Raw genomic sequence first — 15346 nt, forward strand, 5'->3', positions numbered from 1 at the left:
AACAGTGGAACAGACAATGACTTCAGCATTGAGAAATGTGCATTCGGTTTAATTCATATGTTTGTGATAATTTTGCATACTGGGAGACCTGTCAGCTTTGAAAAATAAAGACATTGTGGAATTAGAAGTAGATAAATGGTCTTCTTGGCAGCAGCTACTACTTCAGCATAGACAAGGATAAAGAATGGGAAGTCTTGCTCTCTCTCGCTCTCTCTCACACCCCCAATCTCAAATCAATCCCCAGTGATGAAGCAATATCAAACAATCATTCACTGAGAGCTCAAGGAAATCTACAAACTTCCACTGTTGCTAAACGATTGAACCAATAGTTAAATTGTCCAAACTAGGGTCATTTGTGCAACTCATGGAATCCAAGAACATGAAACTACAACAGCCTTTACCTTCTAGTCAATATATAGACCACCCCACCTACTATCTTTTAAGCACAAGTGGTAGTGAACAGGATGCTCTACAAGGACATGGTATTCTTTGTGAGCAGGATTGAGGGTCTCCTGTTGTGAGTTCCCTGCCTGGTGCTGAGGTATGGGACAACTTGACCAGCTTCAAGAAATATTGAAGTAGGAGGAGTAGAATCCAGTTGTTGTGGTCCATGGTGAGACCAGCAGCAGAGGAAAGATCAGGAAAATCAGGAATTAGGAACAAAATTTAAAAATAGAACTGCAAGGATGATCACCTCTGAATTATTACCTGAGCCACGTGCAAACTGGAATAGAGATAAGAAAATCAGGGAAGTAGACACATGGTGCAAGAAAGAAAGGTTCCATTTCAGGGGCACTGGCATCAATATGGGGAAAGGAAGGAACCATACTGTCAGGATGGGCTCCACCTCAAACAATCTTGGACCAGCAGCCCAGAGAAAAGGTGGGTCAACTGTATTCAATAGAGTTCAGAAGAATGAAAGGGAATCTGATTAAAATGTATATAATTCTAACAGGACTGGACAGACTAGATGCAGGGAGGATGTTTCTTCTGGTTGGGGAGTTGAAAACCAAGAACATGGAGCTAAATGGAGTAAGACAACTCATTGGCCAGTTCCCAGGAGTGTGCACACCCTGGAAAGGCCACTTATATCTGGTTTGGAACAGTTCAATTGCTTAGCAACATCTAAATCAGAACCAATCACAATAAATCTCTGGTCACCCGGTTCTCGTAGAGTCAGAGTTGTACAGCATGAAGACAGGCCCTCCAGCCCAAACTGGTCCATACTGACCAAAATGTCCATCCACGCTAACCCCATTTCCCTGCACTTGGCCCATACCCTCCTCAACCTTTCCTACCCAGATATTTGTACAAATACCTTTTAAATGTTGTTAATGTACCTGCCTCAACCACTTCTGCTGGCCACTCATTCCATATGCATACTACCCTCTTAAAAATGTTGCCCCTCGGGTTCCCTTTTATTCTTTCCCCTCTAACCTTAAACTGATGCCCTCTAGTCCTCAATTCCCCAACCCTGGGAAAAAGACTGAGTGCATTCACCCTATCCATGCCTCTCTTGATCTTCTACACTTCTATCAGATCCCTCCTCAGTCTCCTACACTCGAAAGAAAGAAGTCCTAGCTTGTCCGACCTCCCCCTATGACTCAGTCCCTTGAGTCCTGGCAACATCCTTGTACATTTCTTCTGCACTCTTTCCAGTTTAATAACATCCTTCCTATTGCAAGGTGACCAAAATTGAACACAATACTCGAAGTGCGGCCTCACCAACGTCCTGTACAACTGCAACATAACTTCCCCACACGTATACTCAATGTCCTGACTGATAAAGGCCAGTGTGTCAGAAACTTCATTCACTGCCCTGTCTATCTGTCTCTCCACTTTCAGAGAACTGTACACCTGAACTCCAAGGTCCCTCTGTTCCACTACACTCCTTAAGGCCCTACCATTCACCATGAAACTCCCTTGATTTGACTTTCCAAAATGCAACACCTCACGCTTATCTATTTGCCAATTCACGGCCCACTTCCCAAGCTGATCAAGGTCCTACTGCAATTTCTGATAACCTTCCTCACTGTCCATAATACTGCCTACTTCAGTATCATTTGCAAACTTACTAATCATTCTCATCTAAATCATTGACGTAGATAACAAACAGCAATGGGCCCAGCACCGACACCTGGAGGTACACCACTGGTCCCAGGCCTCTAATCTGACAAACATCCTCCCACTATTACCCTCTGTATCCTACCATTCCTTTGAGGGGAGATATCATAAATGCAACAGGATGACTCCTATAAAGTTAATTGCTTCTTTTGAAACTGATGCACAACGAGCCCGCCAAGATAATGTAGAAGAAAAATCACAGCATAAAAGGTCAAGAAATTGGATCACAAGGAGATGTAAATAAACAAATTTTAACCCCCTCCCCTTTCTCTCACACTTCAATGTTCATGTCATTAGGGACCATCCATGTGAGAACACTGATACTATAGTCACTTAACTGAAACCAGCTTGTGTTAAAAAAATACTACACTGACATGAGGCTGCTCTCAGAATGTTAGACAGTTTGGGAGACAGAGAGCAAAGAGAGAAGAGATCCCACACAACAAAGGAAGAATCCTGTCCAGAATCCATTCAGAGGCAGAAAACTGGAATGCAGTCAGAGTAGGTAATAAGGAAGGCAAAAACTATTTTGGCATTTATTGTTGAAGAAATAGAATATAAAAGTTGGGAATTGTTGCTGCAACTGTTCAAGACAAGAGAGAGTATACCTGGAGTACGGTTTATAATTTTGGTCCCCTTACTAGAGTTGCAGTGGAGACAGTTCAAAAGTTATTCACTAGATTAATTCCAGACATGAAGGGTTTGTCTTATGAAGAAAGATTGAGCAATTTTAGCCTATACTTTAGAGGTATGACAGGAAATATAATGGAGGTATATAAGACGCTAAGGAGGAGTGACAAGTCGGCATTGATAGGTTTCTTCATTTATAGCAATCTAGACTGAGAGTGCATAGTTTTAGGATAAGGGGTAGCAGATATAAAATATAGAGAAGGAAGAATTACTTCTCTCAAAAGGGTCATGAATCTGTGGGATTTGCTATCCCAGAGTGAATGGATGCTGGGACATTAAGAAAATTGGAGGAGTTTGACAGGTTTTTAATTAATGGGTTGAAGGGTTGTGGAGACCAGATGGGAAAGCAGAACTGAAGCGGAGATGATTGAATTAAATGACAGAGCAGAACTCAAGGGGCTGGATTGCCTACTCTTGCTCTTTTTTCTTATATTTTATGTTAAAAAATCACACAACACCAGGTTATAGTCCAACAGGTTTATTTGGAAGTTTTAGCTTTCAGACCGTTGCTCCTTCATCAGGGAGCAGTGCTCCGAAAGCTAGTGCTTCCAAATAAACCTGTTGGACTGTAACCTGGTGTAGTGTGACTTTTAACTTTGTCCACACCAGTCCAACACCGACACCTCCATATCATGGCTTATAGCAGGACTATCCTTCTGTCTGTAGATTTTGAGGGGTAAAAACAATGACTGCAGATGCTGGAAACCAGATTCTGGATTAGAATGGTGCTGGAAAAGCACAGCAGTTCAGGCAGCATCCGAGGAGCAGGGAAATCAACGTTTCGGGCAAAAGACCTTCATCAGGAGAGGGCTTTTGCCCAAAACATCGATTTCCCTGCGCCTTGGATGCTGCCTAAACTGCTGTGCTTTTCCAGCACCACTCTAATCCAGAGTGTAGATTTTGAGAACTCAGTCAGATGTTCACTTCAGGGGTTTAACTGCATCTCCAACCTGCAAAGCTCTTTCAAGTTGGAAGTCTCTGAATTTATCCTCAGAAAATATCAACCACCATTACTGTCACTGAACCAAAATTATCAGGCCTGTAACACTTCCAGGTTTCATCTCAAAAGATAATAACAAGAGTAACTTTTTGAACTTGACGAGGTACGCGCAGTCTCTTCTGTAATCATCTAGACTTGTGCATTTGTGCTGTACGAGTGGGCACTGTTGAGATTTCATTTGAGGTTGAAAAATAAACACAAGTTCTTTCTTTTAAGCTAATGAGTTTTGTGTCTGTTCTTGAGGTCACAGCAGTCAAGGGTTGAAACCTTCTTTGAAGCACACTGTGTTGCAGTTAGATCGAAGCAAAGTAAGAAACTAGGGGAGCCATCATATATCATCCCTAAACTGCCTGGAGCAGGCCATACCTTCCTTCTCTCAAATGCATGGCCACAGTCACTTGGCTGCTCTTGGGATCTTTCTGTCTACAAATTAGCTGCAGCATTTCCAATATTAAAACAGTGGAAACAAACCAAACACTGTTTCAGTGGCTACAGAACACTTCAGCGCATTTTGAGGCTGTGAAAAGCACTAAAGTATATACATATTCTGATTTTGATTATGGGTTAAAGGTGACAGCCAGTCAGAATTTACATTAACTCCATTCACTCTCTACTCTTAAGTTTATGTGATGAGAAGTCGGATATGCAGTCAGACTGAAACTACAGGGAGAGGTAAACCACGAGAGTGGGAAGTGTGATGCAATTGTCACTCTGAAGGGAAGGTATTTGTGCACATGTACACAAGCCTGTGTACATGTTACATCGCATGCACAACCTCCACCCCTGCCATATCCAGTTTGCAATCCCACGAAACAACTCTGTTACTCACCTCACAGAACAGAGCATCATAAATCATCCACAGATTAAAGAGTGTCAGGTTCGCAAAGGGAGTTCCAGTGTTTTTAGCCAACGTCTTCAGGAATTCCTACATCAGCAACCAGTGAACAGTACATATTACATCAAAACATCCAGGTTAATGAGCATAAGAATGTGGTTGACATTGGAGAGAGGGGGTCTCTTTAATAATCACCATTATAATCCCAGAGAGAGGGTCTCTGCAATTATCAGCATTACTGCTCATTAGAGAAGGGTCTCTGTAAAAGTTATTGTTACCGTCCCAGAGAGCGGGTCTCTGCAGGCATTATTGTTACAGTCCCAGAGGGAGGATCTCCATGATAATCACTATTACAGTTCCAGAGGGAAGGTCTCTGTGATACTCACTGTTCATAGAATTCCTACAGTGTGGAGGCAGGCCATTTGGTCAGTCAAGTTCACACTGACCCTCCAAAGAGCATCCCACCCAGACCAGCCCCTTATCCTATCCCTGTAACTCTACATTCCCCATAGCTAATCTACCTGACCTACACATCCCTGGACGCTATGGGCAACATAGCACAGCCAATCGACCTGCACATTTTTGGGCTGAGACAGGAAACTGGAGCAACTGGAAGAAACCCATTCAGACACAGGAATAACGTGAAAACTACACACAGTCTCCAAGGATAGAATCAAACCTGCGTTCCTCTTGCTGTAGGCAGCAACACTCACCAGTGGGCTACCATGCCAGCCCACTATTATACTCAGGGTGGACTGTCTCTGCAGGATTCTCCATTGCACAGACCCAGGGAGATGGTCTCTGCCATATTCATCATTACAACACCCCTAGAGGGAAGATCTCTGTGATAATCACCAGAGGGAAGGTCTCTCTGATAATCACTTTTGTGGTGCCTGATAGAAGGTCACTGCAGCCCAAGGGGAGGGTCTGTGATAATTATTATTACAGCCCTTAAGTATCAAGGTCTGTATGATAACCACTGTTATAATCCCAGAGGCAGGGTCTCTGAAAGCATTATTGTTACTATAGTGACCGTCCCTCTGAAGAGGTTGGAATCACTGGTGGAGTTTAGGATGAAGGGTCTCTGCAGTAATCACCATCACAGTCCTCGAGGGAGGTCTCTGCGACAATCTCCATTACAGTCCCCTCTGCAGTCATTACCATTACAGTCCCTCAGGGAAGGGTACAGTCCCTTCAGAGGCAGTGTCTCTCTGCTAATCACTGTTACAGACCCAAAGACAGGGCCTCTGCAGTAATCAATGTTACAGTCCGAGGGACAGGGTACACATGATAATCATCTTTAGAGATCCCCCAGAGGGAAGGTTTGTGCAATAATCACTGCTATAGTCTGAGATGAAAGGTCTCTATGATGCTCACGGTCATAGTCTAGGATGCAAAGTCCCTGCACTAATCACCATTACACTCGAAGAAGGATAATCACCATTCATTTCCCTGAGAGAGACAGAGGCTTCCTGTAGTAATTTCCATTAGAGCCTCCTCAGAGGGAGAGTCTCTGTGGTAATCACCATTACAGCTCAGAGATAGGCATTCTTGGATAATCACTATAACAGTAGTGGAGGCAGGGGCTCTGCAATAATCTCGGATTATCACCACGAAAGGAAAACAGGAAATACTGTAAATAATTAGCAAGTTTGGGAGCTTCTGGAAAGATAAATGAGAAGCACGAGTTTGAAAGTGGTGAGTTAAAGACAGAGAAGAAGAATGAAGCAAATAGAAAAAAAAAGATACCCTGGGGAAGAGGCAAGGTGTCAGTAAGTGGTTGACAGAATAGAGATTAGACAGACTCATTTGTTATCTATGCTCAACACTCACCCGGTTGTCTTGCATGGTCTTCTTGTATTCCCAACAATTCTTCGTCTCATTCTGCAACTGCTCAAAGCGAGGGCAGTTTCTCAATGGGTACAGTAGCAACTGAAATGATTCACATTTGGTTCAGTTCCAGTGTTGGGGTCAATATCCGCCCCTTCCTCCCACAGACCCAGTGCCAGGGTCATCAACCACCCCCTTCTCTTTGCTTACAGAGCCAGTGCTATGGATTCCCAACCCCAGGGCCCAAACCTCCAGCCTCCTCTCACCCCACCCCTCCCCATGGACCCAGTGAGAGAGCCAGCTCCCCACCCTCCTCTCACCCCACCCCTCTCCCCATGGGCACAGTGAGAGGATCAACCCCTCGCCCTCCTCTCACCCCAGCCCTCTCTCCATGGGCCCAGTGAGAGGGCCAGCTGCCCACTGTCTTACCCCAGCCATCTCCCCATGGGCCCAGTGATAGGGCCAGCTCCCCATCCTCACATCCCAGCCCTCTTTCCATGGGCCCAGGTGATATGGCCAGCTGCCCACCCTCCTCTCACCCCAGCCCTCTCTCCATAGCCCCCGTGAGAGGACCAGCTCCCTACTGTCCTCCCACCCCAGCCCTCTCCCATGGATCGAGTGAGAGGGCTAGCTCCCCACCCTCCTCTCACCTCAGCCCTCGCCACAGGTACACTGTTGCCTTTTAGCCAAGGTATTTGGGATACTTGCCCAGTCATCCATCGTTGGCACGGTATGCACAGGGATTGGCTGCCAGCTAAGATTGGTACGGAAGACCTGTTGTCCATGTGGAGGGTAGAAGCCAGCCAGATCTGCCTCGGCACTCATCAGAGTGCGGTCAATATCTGTACTCCGAACATAAATCTATAACAGAGAGCACACATTGTACTCGTAGGAACATAAAAGAGCTATCAAAGCTGTTGCTTGTTGAGAACAACCATAGCAACCCACCTTCTGTCCCAATCCTAGGTGGACATTCGCAGCAGAACCACACCTGATTTTTTTGTTTTGGACCCAGTTTATTTAGAGTCAGAGCGATAGAGATTTACAGCATAGAAACAGATCCTTCGGTCCATCCTGTCCATGCCAACCAGATATCCTAACCCAATCTCGTCCCACCTGCCAGCACCCGGCCCATATCCCTCCAAACCCTTCCTATTCATATACCATTCCAAATGCCTCTTAAATGTTGTAATTGTACCAGCCTCCACCACTTCCTCTGGCAGCTCATTCCATACACGCACCACCCTCTGCATGAAAAATGTGCCCCTTAGGTCTCTTTTATATCTTTCCCCTCTCACCCACAACCTGTGCCCTCTAGTTCTGGACTCCCTGAGCCCAGGGAAAATTCTTTGTCTATTTATCCTATCCATGCCCCTCATAATTTTGTAAACCTCTATAAAGTCACCCCTCAGCCTCCGATGCTCCAGGGAAAACAGCTCCAGCCTGTTCAGCCTTTCCCTATAGCTCAGATCCTTCAACCCACAGTCAAACCAAGATACGTATTCCACAATATCACAAATATTCAGTCAGACAGCATCACTTGACTCAGCCTCTTGTTGTGAACCTACTCCTAAAATCATAGAAGTTTGCAGCATGGAAAGTTGCCATTCTGCCCAAGTTATTTGTTGTTTTAAGTCTGTCCAAGAGAAAGGCTGCAGTAGTGAGTACAGTGGATTCTTTCTTGACTATATGTTTTTGGAGATAAGTCTCTTGATTAAACTTAAAATATAAGCCATAACTATTAATTTAACCTGGGGCAGTATTTGTAGAGGAATAAGACGGTGTTATTTTCTGGGTCTGTAGATTGTGAAGGAGCAAAAATGGCCTTTGCAGTGATATGTACTTCTTGTCAGATGTGGGAGTTTAAAGAGAGTTTAAGGGTTACTGTGGATTATATCTGCCATAAATGCTGTTGGATGCGAATTTTATCAGATCGAGTGGATCAGTTGGAGGGACAGATAGAAGCGATGAGGAATTTGCAACAGCAACAGTATGTGATGGATGGCAGTGATAGGAAGGGGGGAAAGTCTCAGATACAGTCACATAGATGGGTTAACTCCAGGAAGGGTAAGAGAGGTCGGCAGCTAGAGCAGGAGTCTTTTGTGGATATACCCATTTCAAACAGGTATGCTGTTTTGGAAAACGTAGGGGGTGATGGATTCTCAGGGGAATGTAACACGAACAGCCAAGTTTCTGGTATTGAGACTGGCTCTAATGCAACGAGGGGTACGTCAGCTTCCAAGAGATCAATTGTGTTAGGGGATTCTGTAGTCAGAGGTACAGACAGACGTTTCTGTGGCCAGCAGCGAAAAAGCAGAATGGTGTGTTTCCCTGGTGCCAGGATCAAGGATGACTCAGAGAGGGTGCAGAATGTTCTCACGGGGGAAGGGGGCCAGCAGGAGGTCATTGTCCACATCGGAACCAATGATATAGGAAGGGAAAAGGTTGAGATTCTGAAGGGAGATTACAGAGAGTTAGGCAGAAATTTAAAAAGGAGGTCCTCAAGGGTAGTAATATCTGGATTACTCCCAGTGCTATGAGCTAGTGAGGGCAGGAATAGGAGGATAGAGCAGATGAATGCATGGCTGAGGAGCTGGTGTATGGGAGAAGGATTCACAGTTTTGGATCATTGTAATTTCTTTTGGGTAGAAGTGACCTGTACAAGAAGGACGGATTGCACCTTATTTGGAAGGGGACTAATATACTGGCAGGGAAATTTGCTAGAACTGCTCAGGAGGATTTAAACTAGTAAGGTGGGGGGGGGGGGGGGACCTAGGGAGATAGTGAGGAAAGATATGAATCTGAGACAGGTACAGCTGAGAACAGAAGTCAATCAAACAGTCAGGGCAGGCAGGGACAAGGTAGGACTAATAAATTAAACTGCATTTATTTCAATGCAAGGGGCCTAACAGGGAAGGCAGATGAACTCAGGGCATGGTAAGGAACATGGGACTGGGATATCATAGCAATTACAGAAACATGGCTCAGGGATGGGCAGGACTGGCAGCTTAATGTCCCAGGATACAAATGCTACAGGAAGGATAGAAAGGGAGGCAATAGAGGAGGGGGAGTAGTGTTTTTGATAAGGGAGAGCATTACAGCTGTGCGGAGGGAGGATATTCCCGTAAATACGTCCAGGGAAGTTATTTGGGTGGAACTGAGAAATAAGAAAGGGATGATCACCTTATTGGGATTGTATTATAGACCCCCTAACAGTCAGAGGGAAATTGAGAAACAAACTTGTCAGGAGATCTCAGCTATCTGTAAGAATAATAGGGGAGTTATGGTAGGGGATTTTAACTTTCCACACATCGACTGGAACTACCATAGTGTTAAAGGTTTAGATGGAGAGGAACACCCCTCACCTCTTGCCGTTCGTACGAGGAGTTGAGGAAATCTTCATAACGTTTTCGCAGAAACTGGCCCAGCTCATACTGCTGCCTCATCCCAACCTAGAAAAGAACAGCAGGAATTCCTGGTCATTACTAATGAAGACCAGCCAGCACCAGCCATCAGCTCACAATCACAAGGGTTCACTCCAAAAGTAACCTTCTCCACCTCCAGTTTCAATCCAGCACACTGGAGGCCCATTCCCTTCACAACTCAGTGACACCCAGAGTGGGGAGAAACACAAGGTCCCAGGGACCAGCCTGGTGGGAATGGGTCAACTCTTGTCAAGCAACGTGGGAATTACGAGGCAAAATTAGCCTCAGTGTCCTGGAGGCAAAGCAAAGGAAGCCAGTCAGGGCTGTCCAGTCAGTTTTGCTTGGATATCGGGAGTCTGTCTTGTGCTGGGTTGGGATGGGGGCAACTCGCCACATGGTATACTAACCCCCCCCAGCCTTTCATATCTGGAATGAGACTGGTGGAGGAATGGCAACCGTTTGTGACAATTGCCTATACATGTGTCAATATCCTCAGAGGAGAGGGACAGACAGATAGGGGGATGAGCTATTGGGGTGTGCTCAGTGTGGCATATACCTGTCCATCCTGATATTAAACTGAAGACGATTTATAGGAGCAGTCCACAGATGTGATCTTACAGGTGAGAACAGGAATAAACACACCATGCTGATACAGAGATACCCATTCGAGTTCTTCCACACGGAGCCATGACGAGCAGCATCCAGATTTCCCCAGTCTCTCACACAGCTTCACAGTGATCAGAGAGTAGGCAGGAGAGACTGCTAGAGGCAGTGAGTGTGAGACAGGGACCAACTGACCTGCGTAAGCTGGCCAAAGCCTTGTGGCCATTCATCCGGCTTATGAGGATCTGTTTTGAATGTATGGATCGGAGATCGGTCTCCATGGCGATACACCTGGGAATATAAAGTGCAGGTTACACTGGCTGCATTAAGAACTGAATTCTTCAGCAATTACTCTCAGAATTGAAGACAAAGAGCAAGACTTGGAAAGGTGTTGATGGAAGGAAAAGCAGGGAGAGGGGATCAGAAAGGTGGGAAAAGAGATCTCCAATCCTTCATATACAGTGGGTGGAAATTTCTGCTTAATACCTGTCTGCAATGTCGGAATCTCACAAATCACAGTCTAGGGTTGGGAAGGACTGTAAGGGACAGGGAGAGCAACTTTTTCCTTAGTGTGATAATACAATGATTGAAGAGGTGTATTTTGTCCTTTTTTGCCTTATGAACAAAGATTGAGACAGAGGTGTGCTGCAAGCTAATAAAGTAAACAGCTTTAGGTGCCTTAGGATTTTTTTTTAAATGTTGGAACAATAAAAGCAACATGAATGGGTGGAACCAGGGTTTAGCTTTCAGCAGTTACTGGGATATTGAAGCTGGTTATCCAAGCTTTCACTCTTGGAGCTAAAAGTTTGGGTCTTCTTCCTGCTGTCAGAATCGTATGCGAGATAATAAGTTTTCCTGAATTTGCCTTTACAAGAGGACTTTTTATGGGATGTTACTATATTGGAACATTTGCCGTTTACTAGTTCTACTATTCTATTAAACTTTCGAACTGGAGGCTTATGTCCAGTGGTGTGCAGCAAGAATAGGTGCTGGGTCCACTGCTTTTCGTCATGTACTCAAATTATTTGGATGTGAAATCATTGAACTGGTTACTAAGTTTGCAGATAAAACTGAAATTGGAGGTGGAGTCAATAATGAAGAAGGTTATCTCATAGTATAATGGGATCTTGATCAGATGGGCCAAGGAGTGGCAGATGGAGTTTAATTTGGATAAATGCGAAGTGTTTCATTTTGGTGAGGCAAGTCAGGGCAGGAATCATATACTTAATGGTAAGGTCCTGGGGGAATGTTGCCAAACAATGAGACCTTGGAATGCATGTTCACAGTTTCTTGAAAGTGGAGTTGCAGGTAGACAGGGTGGTGAAAGTGGCATTTGGTATGCTTCCCTTTATTGGTCAGTGCAGATTTCTCCAGCTTCCTCATTTCCCCTCCCCCTACCCTATCTCAGTCCCAACCCCCGGATTCAGCACCACCCTCTTGACCTGCAATCTTCTTCCCAACCTCTCCGCAACCACCCCCTCTTCTTCCCGACCTCATTCCACCTATCGTATTCCCAGCACCCCTCCCCCAAATTCCCTGCCCTCTACCTTTTATCTCAGCCTGCTTGGCACACCAGCCTCATTCCTGAAGGGCTTATGCCCAAAACGTCGAATCTCCTGCTCCTCAAATGCTGCCTGGTCTGCTGTTTTCCAGCACCACATTTTTCAACTTTATTGGTCAGTGCATTGAGTATAGGAGTTGGGATGACATGTTGCAGCTGCATGAGACATTGGCCAGGCCGCTTTTGGAATACTGCATTCAAATCTGGTCCCCTTGCTATAGGAAAAATGTTGTTAAACTTGAAAGGGTTCAGATAAGTATGTTGCTGGGGTTGGAGGGATTTAGCTATATGGACAGACTGAATAGACTAGCTATTTTCCCTGGAGCGTTGAAGGTTAAGGGGTGACCATATAGAGGTTTATAAAATAATGAAGGGCACGAATAGGGTGAGTTGCCAAGGTCTTTTTGTCAGGGTAGGGAGTCCAAAAGTACAATGCATAGATTTAAGGTTAGAGGGGAAAGATATAAAAGGGACCTAAGGGGCAATTTTTTCATGCAGAGGATAGTGCATGTATGAAAGGAGCTGCCAGAGGAAGTGGTAGAAGTTGGTATAATTACAACATATGGATGGAGATATGGGGCTAGGGGGATAGCGCAGCCAAAATAACTTATATCAGGAACAAGAGGATGGCCAGGGAGTGGCACAGTGGTTAACACTACTGTCTCACAACGTCAGGGACCCGGGTTCAATTCCAGCCTCAAGCAACTGTCTGTGTGGAGTTTGCACATTCTCCCCATGCCTGCATGGGTTTCCTCTGGGTGCTCCGGATTCCTCCCACAGTCCAAAGATGTGCAGGTCAGGTGAATTGGCCATGCTAAATTGCCCGTAGTGTTCAGGGATGTATAGGTTAGGTGCATTAATCAGGGGAAATGTAGGGTAATGGGTCTGGGTGGGATACTCTTCGGAGGGGTGGTGTGGACTTGTTGGGCCGAAGGGCCTGTTTCCACACTGTAGGAATTCTAATTCTAATTCAAAAAGAGTGAGGGTAGGGTTGATCAGGGATAGTGTAGGGAACTTGCATCTGGAGGCGGAGGTGGTAGGGGAGGTCCTTAATGAATACTCTGCTTCAGTATTCACTACTGAGAGGGACCTTGATGTTTCTGAGGACAACATGAAACAGACGGATATGCTCAAACTGTTTGATGTTAAGGAGGAAGCTGTGCTGAAAATTTTGAAAATCATGACAGGACGGACTAGACGGGATATACACACAGGAAGCAAGGGATAATATTGCTGCGCCTTTGCCGATGATCTTTGTGTCCTCACTGTGCACTGGAGTAGTACCAGGTGATTGGGGTTGGCAAACATTATTCCCTTGTTCAAGAACGGGAACAGGGATAACCATGCTGGAGATCAGAGTCTAGATTACAGTGGTGCTGGAAAAGCACAGCAGGTCAGGCAGCGTCTGAGGAGCAGGAAAATTGACGTTTCAAGCAAAAGCCTTTCATCAGGAATGAGGGAGGGAGCCTCCAGGGTGGAGAGATAAATGGGAGGGGAGTGGGGCTGGGGAGAAGGTAGCTAAGAGTACAATAGGCGGATGTGGGTGGGGATGAAGGTGATAGGTCAGAGGGGAGGCTGGAGTGGATAGGTGGGAAGGGAGATTGGCAGATAGGACAGGTCATGAGGGCGGTGCTGAGCTGGAAGGTTGGAACTGGGGTAAGGTGTGGGGAGGGGAAATGAGGAAACTGGTGAAGTCCACATTGATGACATGGAGTTGTAGTGTTCCAAATAACCCTGGGAATTACAGGCCTGTCAGTCAGTGGTGGGCACAGTATTGGTCAGGATTCTGAGAGACAGGATTTATGATTATTTGGAAGAGCATAGCTTGATTAGATACTCAGCATGGCAATGGGGGTGGGGGGGTGGGGAGCGGTCATACCTCACAAACATTATCGAATTATTTGAGGACATGATAAAACACAGTCAAAGGTAGAGCAGTGGATGAGGTATATACACGTTTTAGCAAGGTGTTTGATAAGGTTCCCCATGGCAGGCTCATTCAGAAAGTAAGGGGACATGGAATACAGGGAAATTTGGCTACCTGGATACAGAATTGGATGGCCCATAGAAGACAGAGGGTGGTGGTAGATGTGAAGTATTCAGCCTGGAGCTAGGTGACCAGTGGTGTTCTGCAGGGATCTGTTCATAGAATCCCTACAGTGTGGAAACAGGCCATTTGAGACAAGTCCACATTGACCCTCTGAAGAGTAACCCACCCTTAGCCTGTTACACTACATTTACCCCTGACTAATTCCACTGAGCCTACACATCGCTGAACTCTAAGGGCAATTTAGCATGACCAATTCAGCTAACCTGCACATTTTTGGATTGTGGGAATAGACCGTAGCACCCAGAGGAAACCCACAGAGACACGGGGAGAACGTGCAAACTCCACACAGTCACCCACCCGAGGCAGGAATCAAACCCTGGTCCCTGGCGCTGTGAGACAGCAGCATGAACCACTGAGCCACTGTGCCAGTGGGACCTCTGCTCTTCATGATTTTCTAAATGACTTGGATGAAAAAGTGAAAGGATGGGTTAGTAAGTTTGCTGATGACACGAAGGTTGGTGGAGTTGTGGACGGTGTGGAGGACTGTTGTAGGTTGCAATGCGACATTGACAGAATGCAGAGTTGGGCTGTGAAGTGGGAGATGGTGTCCAACCTGGAAAAGTGTGAAGGTCAAACAAGGTTAAAGGCAGGATTCTTGGCAGTGTGAAGGAACAGAGTGGTCTTGGGGTCCACGTTCACAATCCCTCAAAGTTGCCACCCAGGTTGATAGGATTGTTAAGGCGGCATATGGTGTGTTGCCTTTCATTAGTAGGGGGATTCAGTTTAAGAGCCGTGAGGTTATGCTGCAGCTCTATATAGCCCTGGATAGACCACACTAGGAATATTGTATTCAGTTCTGGTCGCCTCATTATAGGAAGGATGTGGAAGTTTCAGAGGGTTCTGAGGAGATTTACCAGGATGCTGCCTGGATTGGAGGGCATGTCTTATGAAGAAAAGTTAAGGGAGCTAAAGCTTTTCTCATTGGAGCAAAGAAGGATGAGAGGTGACTTGATAGAGGTGTACAAGGTGATGAGAGACATAGATAGAGTAGATAGACAGAGACTTTTTCCACCCTGGGAAAATGCTACGTTATGATGTGTAGCAAATAAGTGCTTCAAATATTGGTCACATTTTTTGATTTGCGTGGAAACATGATTTTTTCCTTTGGTTATTTTCTATCACTTTAAGACGACTGTCGTCCTGTCAAATCACCAGTGAGCTCAACTAG

At 45.6% G+C, this 15346-nt stretch overlaps 1 protein-coding gene and 1 long non-coding RNA gene across 2 annotated transcripts in view; both read right to left on the minus strand.

Annotated features, from left to right (window-relative positions):
- Positions 1 to 15346, minus strand: part of LOC140493468 (uncharacterized) — a 724813-nt gene that overhangs the window by 18725 nt on the left and 690742 nt on the right. The window lies entirely within an intron of this gene.
- The window catches only part of LOC140493465 (prostatic acid phosphatase-like), a 42508-nt gene that overhangs the window by 15725 nt on the left and 11437 nt on the right, over positions 1 to 15346 (minus strand). The window contains exons 2-6 of the mRNA XM_072591925.1: positions 10703 to 10798; positions 9845 to 9931; positions 7188 to 7340; positions 6483 to 6581; positions 4644 to 4739 (exon numbers count right to left, since the gene is read on the minus strand). Of these exons, the coding sequence (XP_072448026.1) occupies positions 4644 to 4739; positions 6483 to 6581; positions 7188 to 7340; positions 9845 to 9931; positions 10703 to 10798 (531 nt within the window). The remainder of the gene's footprint in view (positions 1 to 4643; positions 4740 to 6482; positions 6582 to 7187; positions 7341 to 9844; positions 9932 to 10702; positions 10799 to 15346) is intronic.

Source organism: Chiloscyllium punctatum, chromosome 22 (genome assembly GCF_047496795.1).
Source record: "Chiloscyllium punctatum isolate Juve2018m chromosome 22, sChiPun1.3, whole genome shotgun sequence".
In the NCBI taxonomy this organism is placed as follows: Eukaryota; Metazoa; Chordata; class Chondrichthyes; order Orectolobiformes; family Hemiscylliidae; genus Chiloscyllium; species Chiloscyllium punctatum.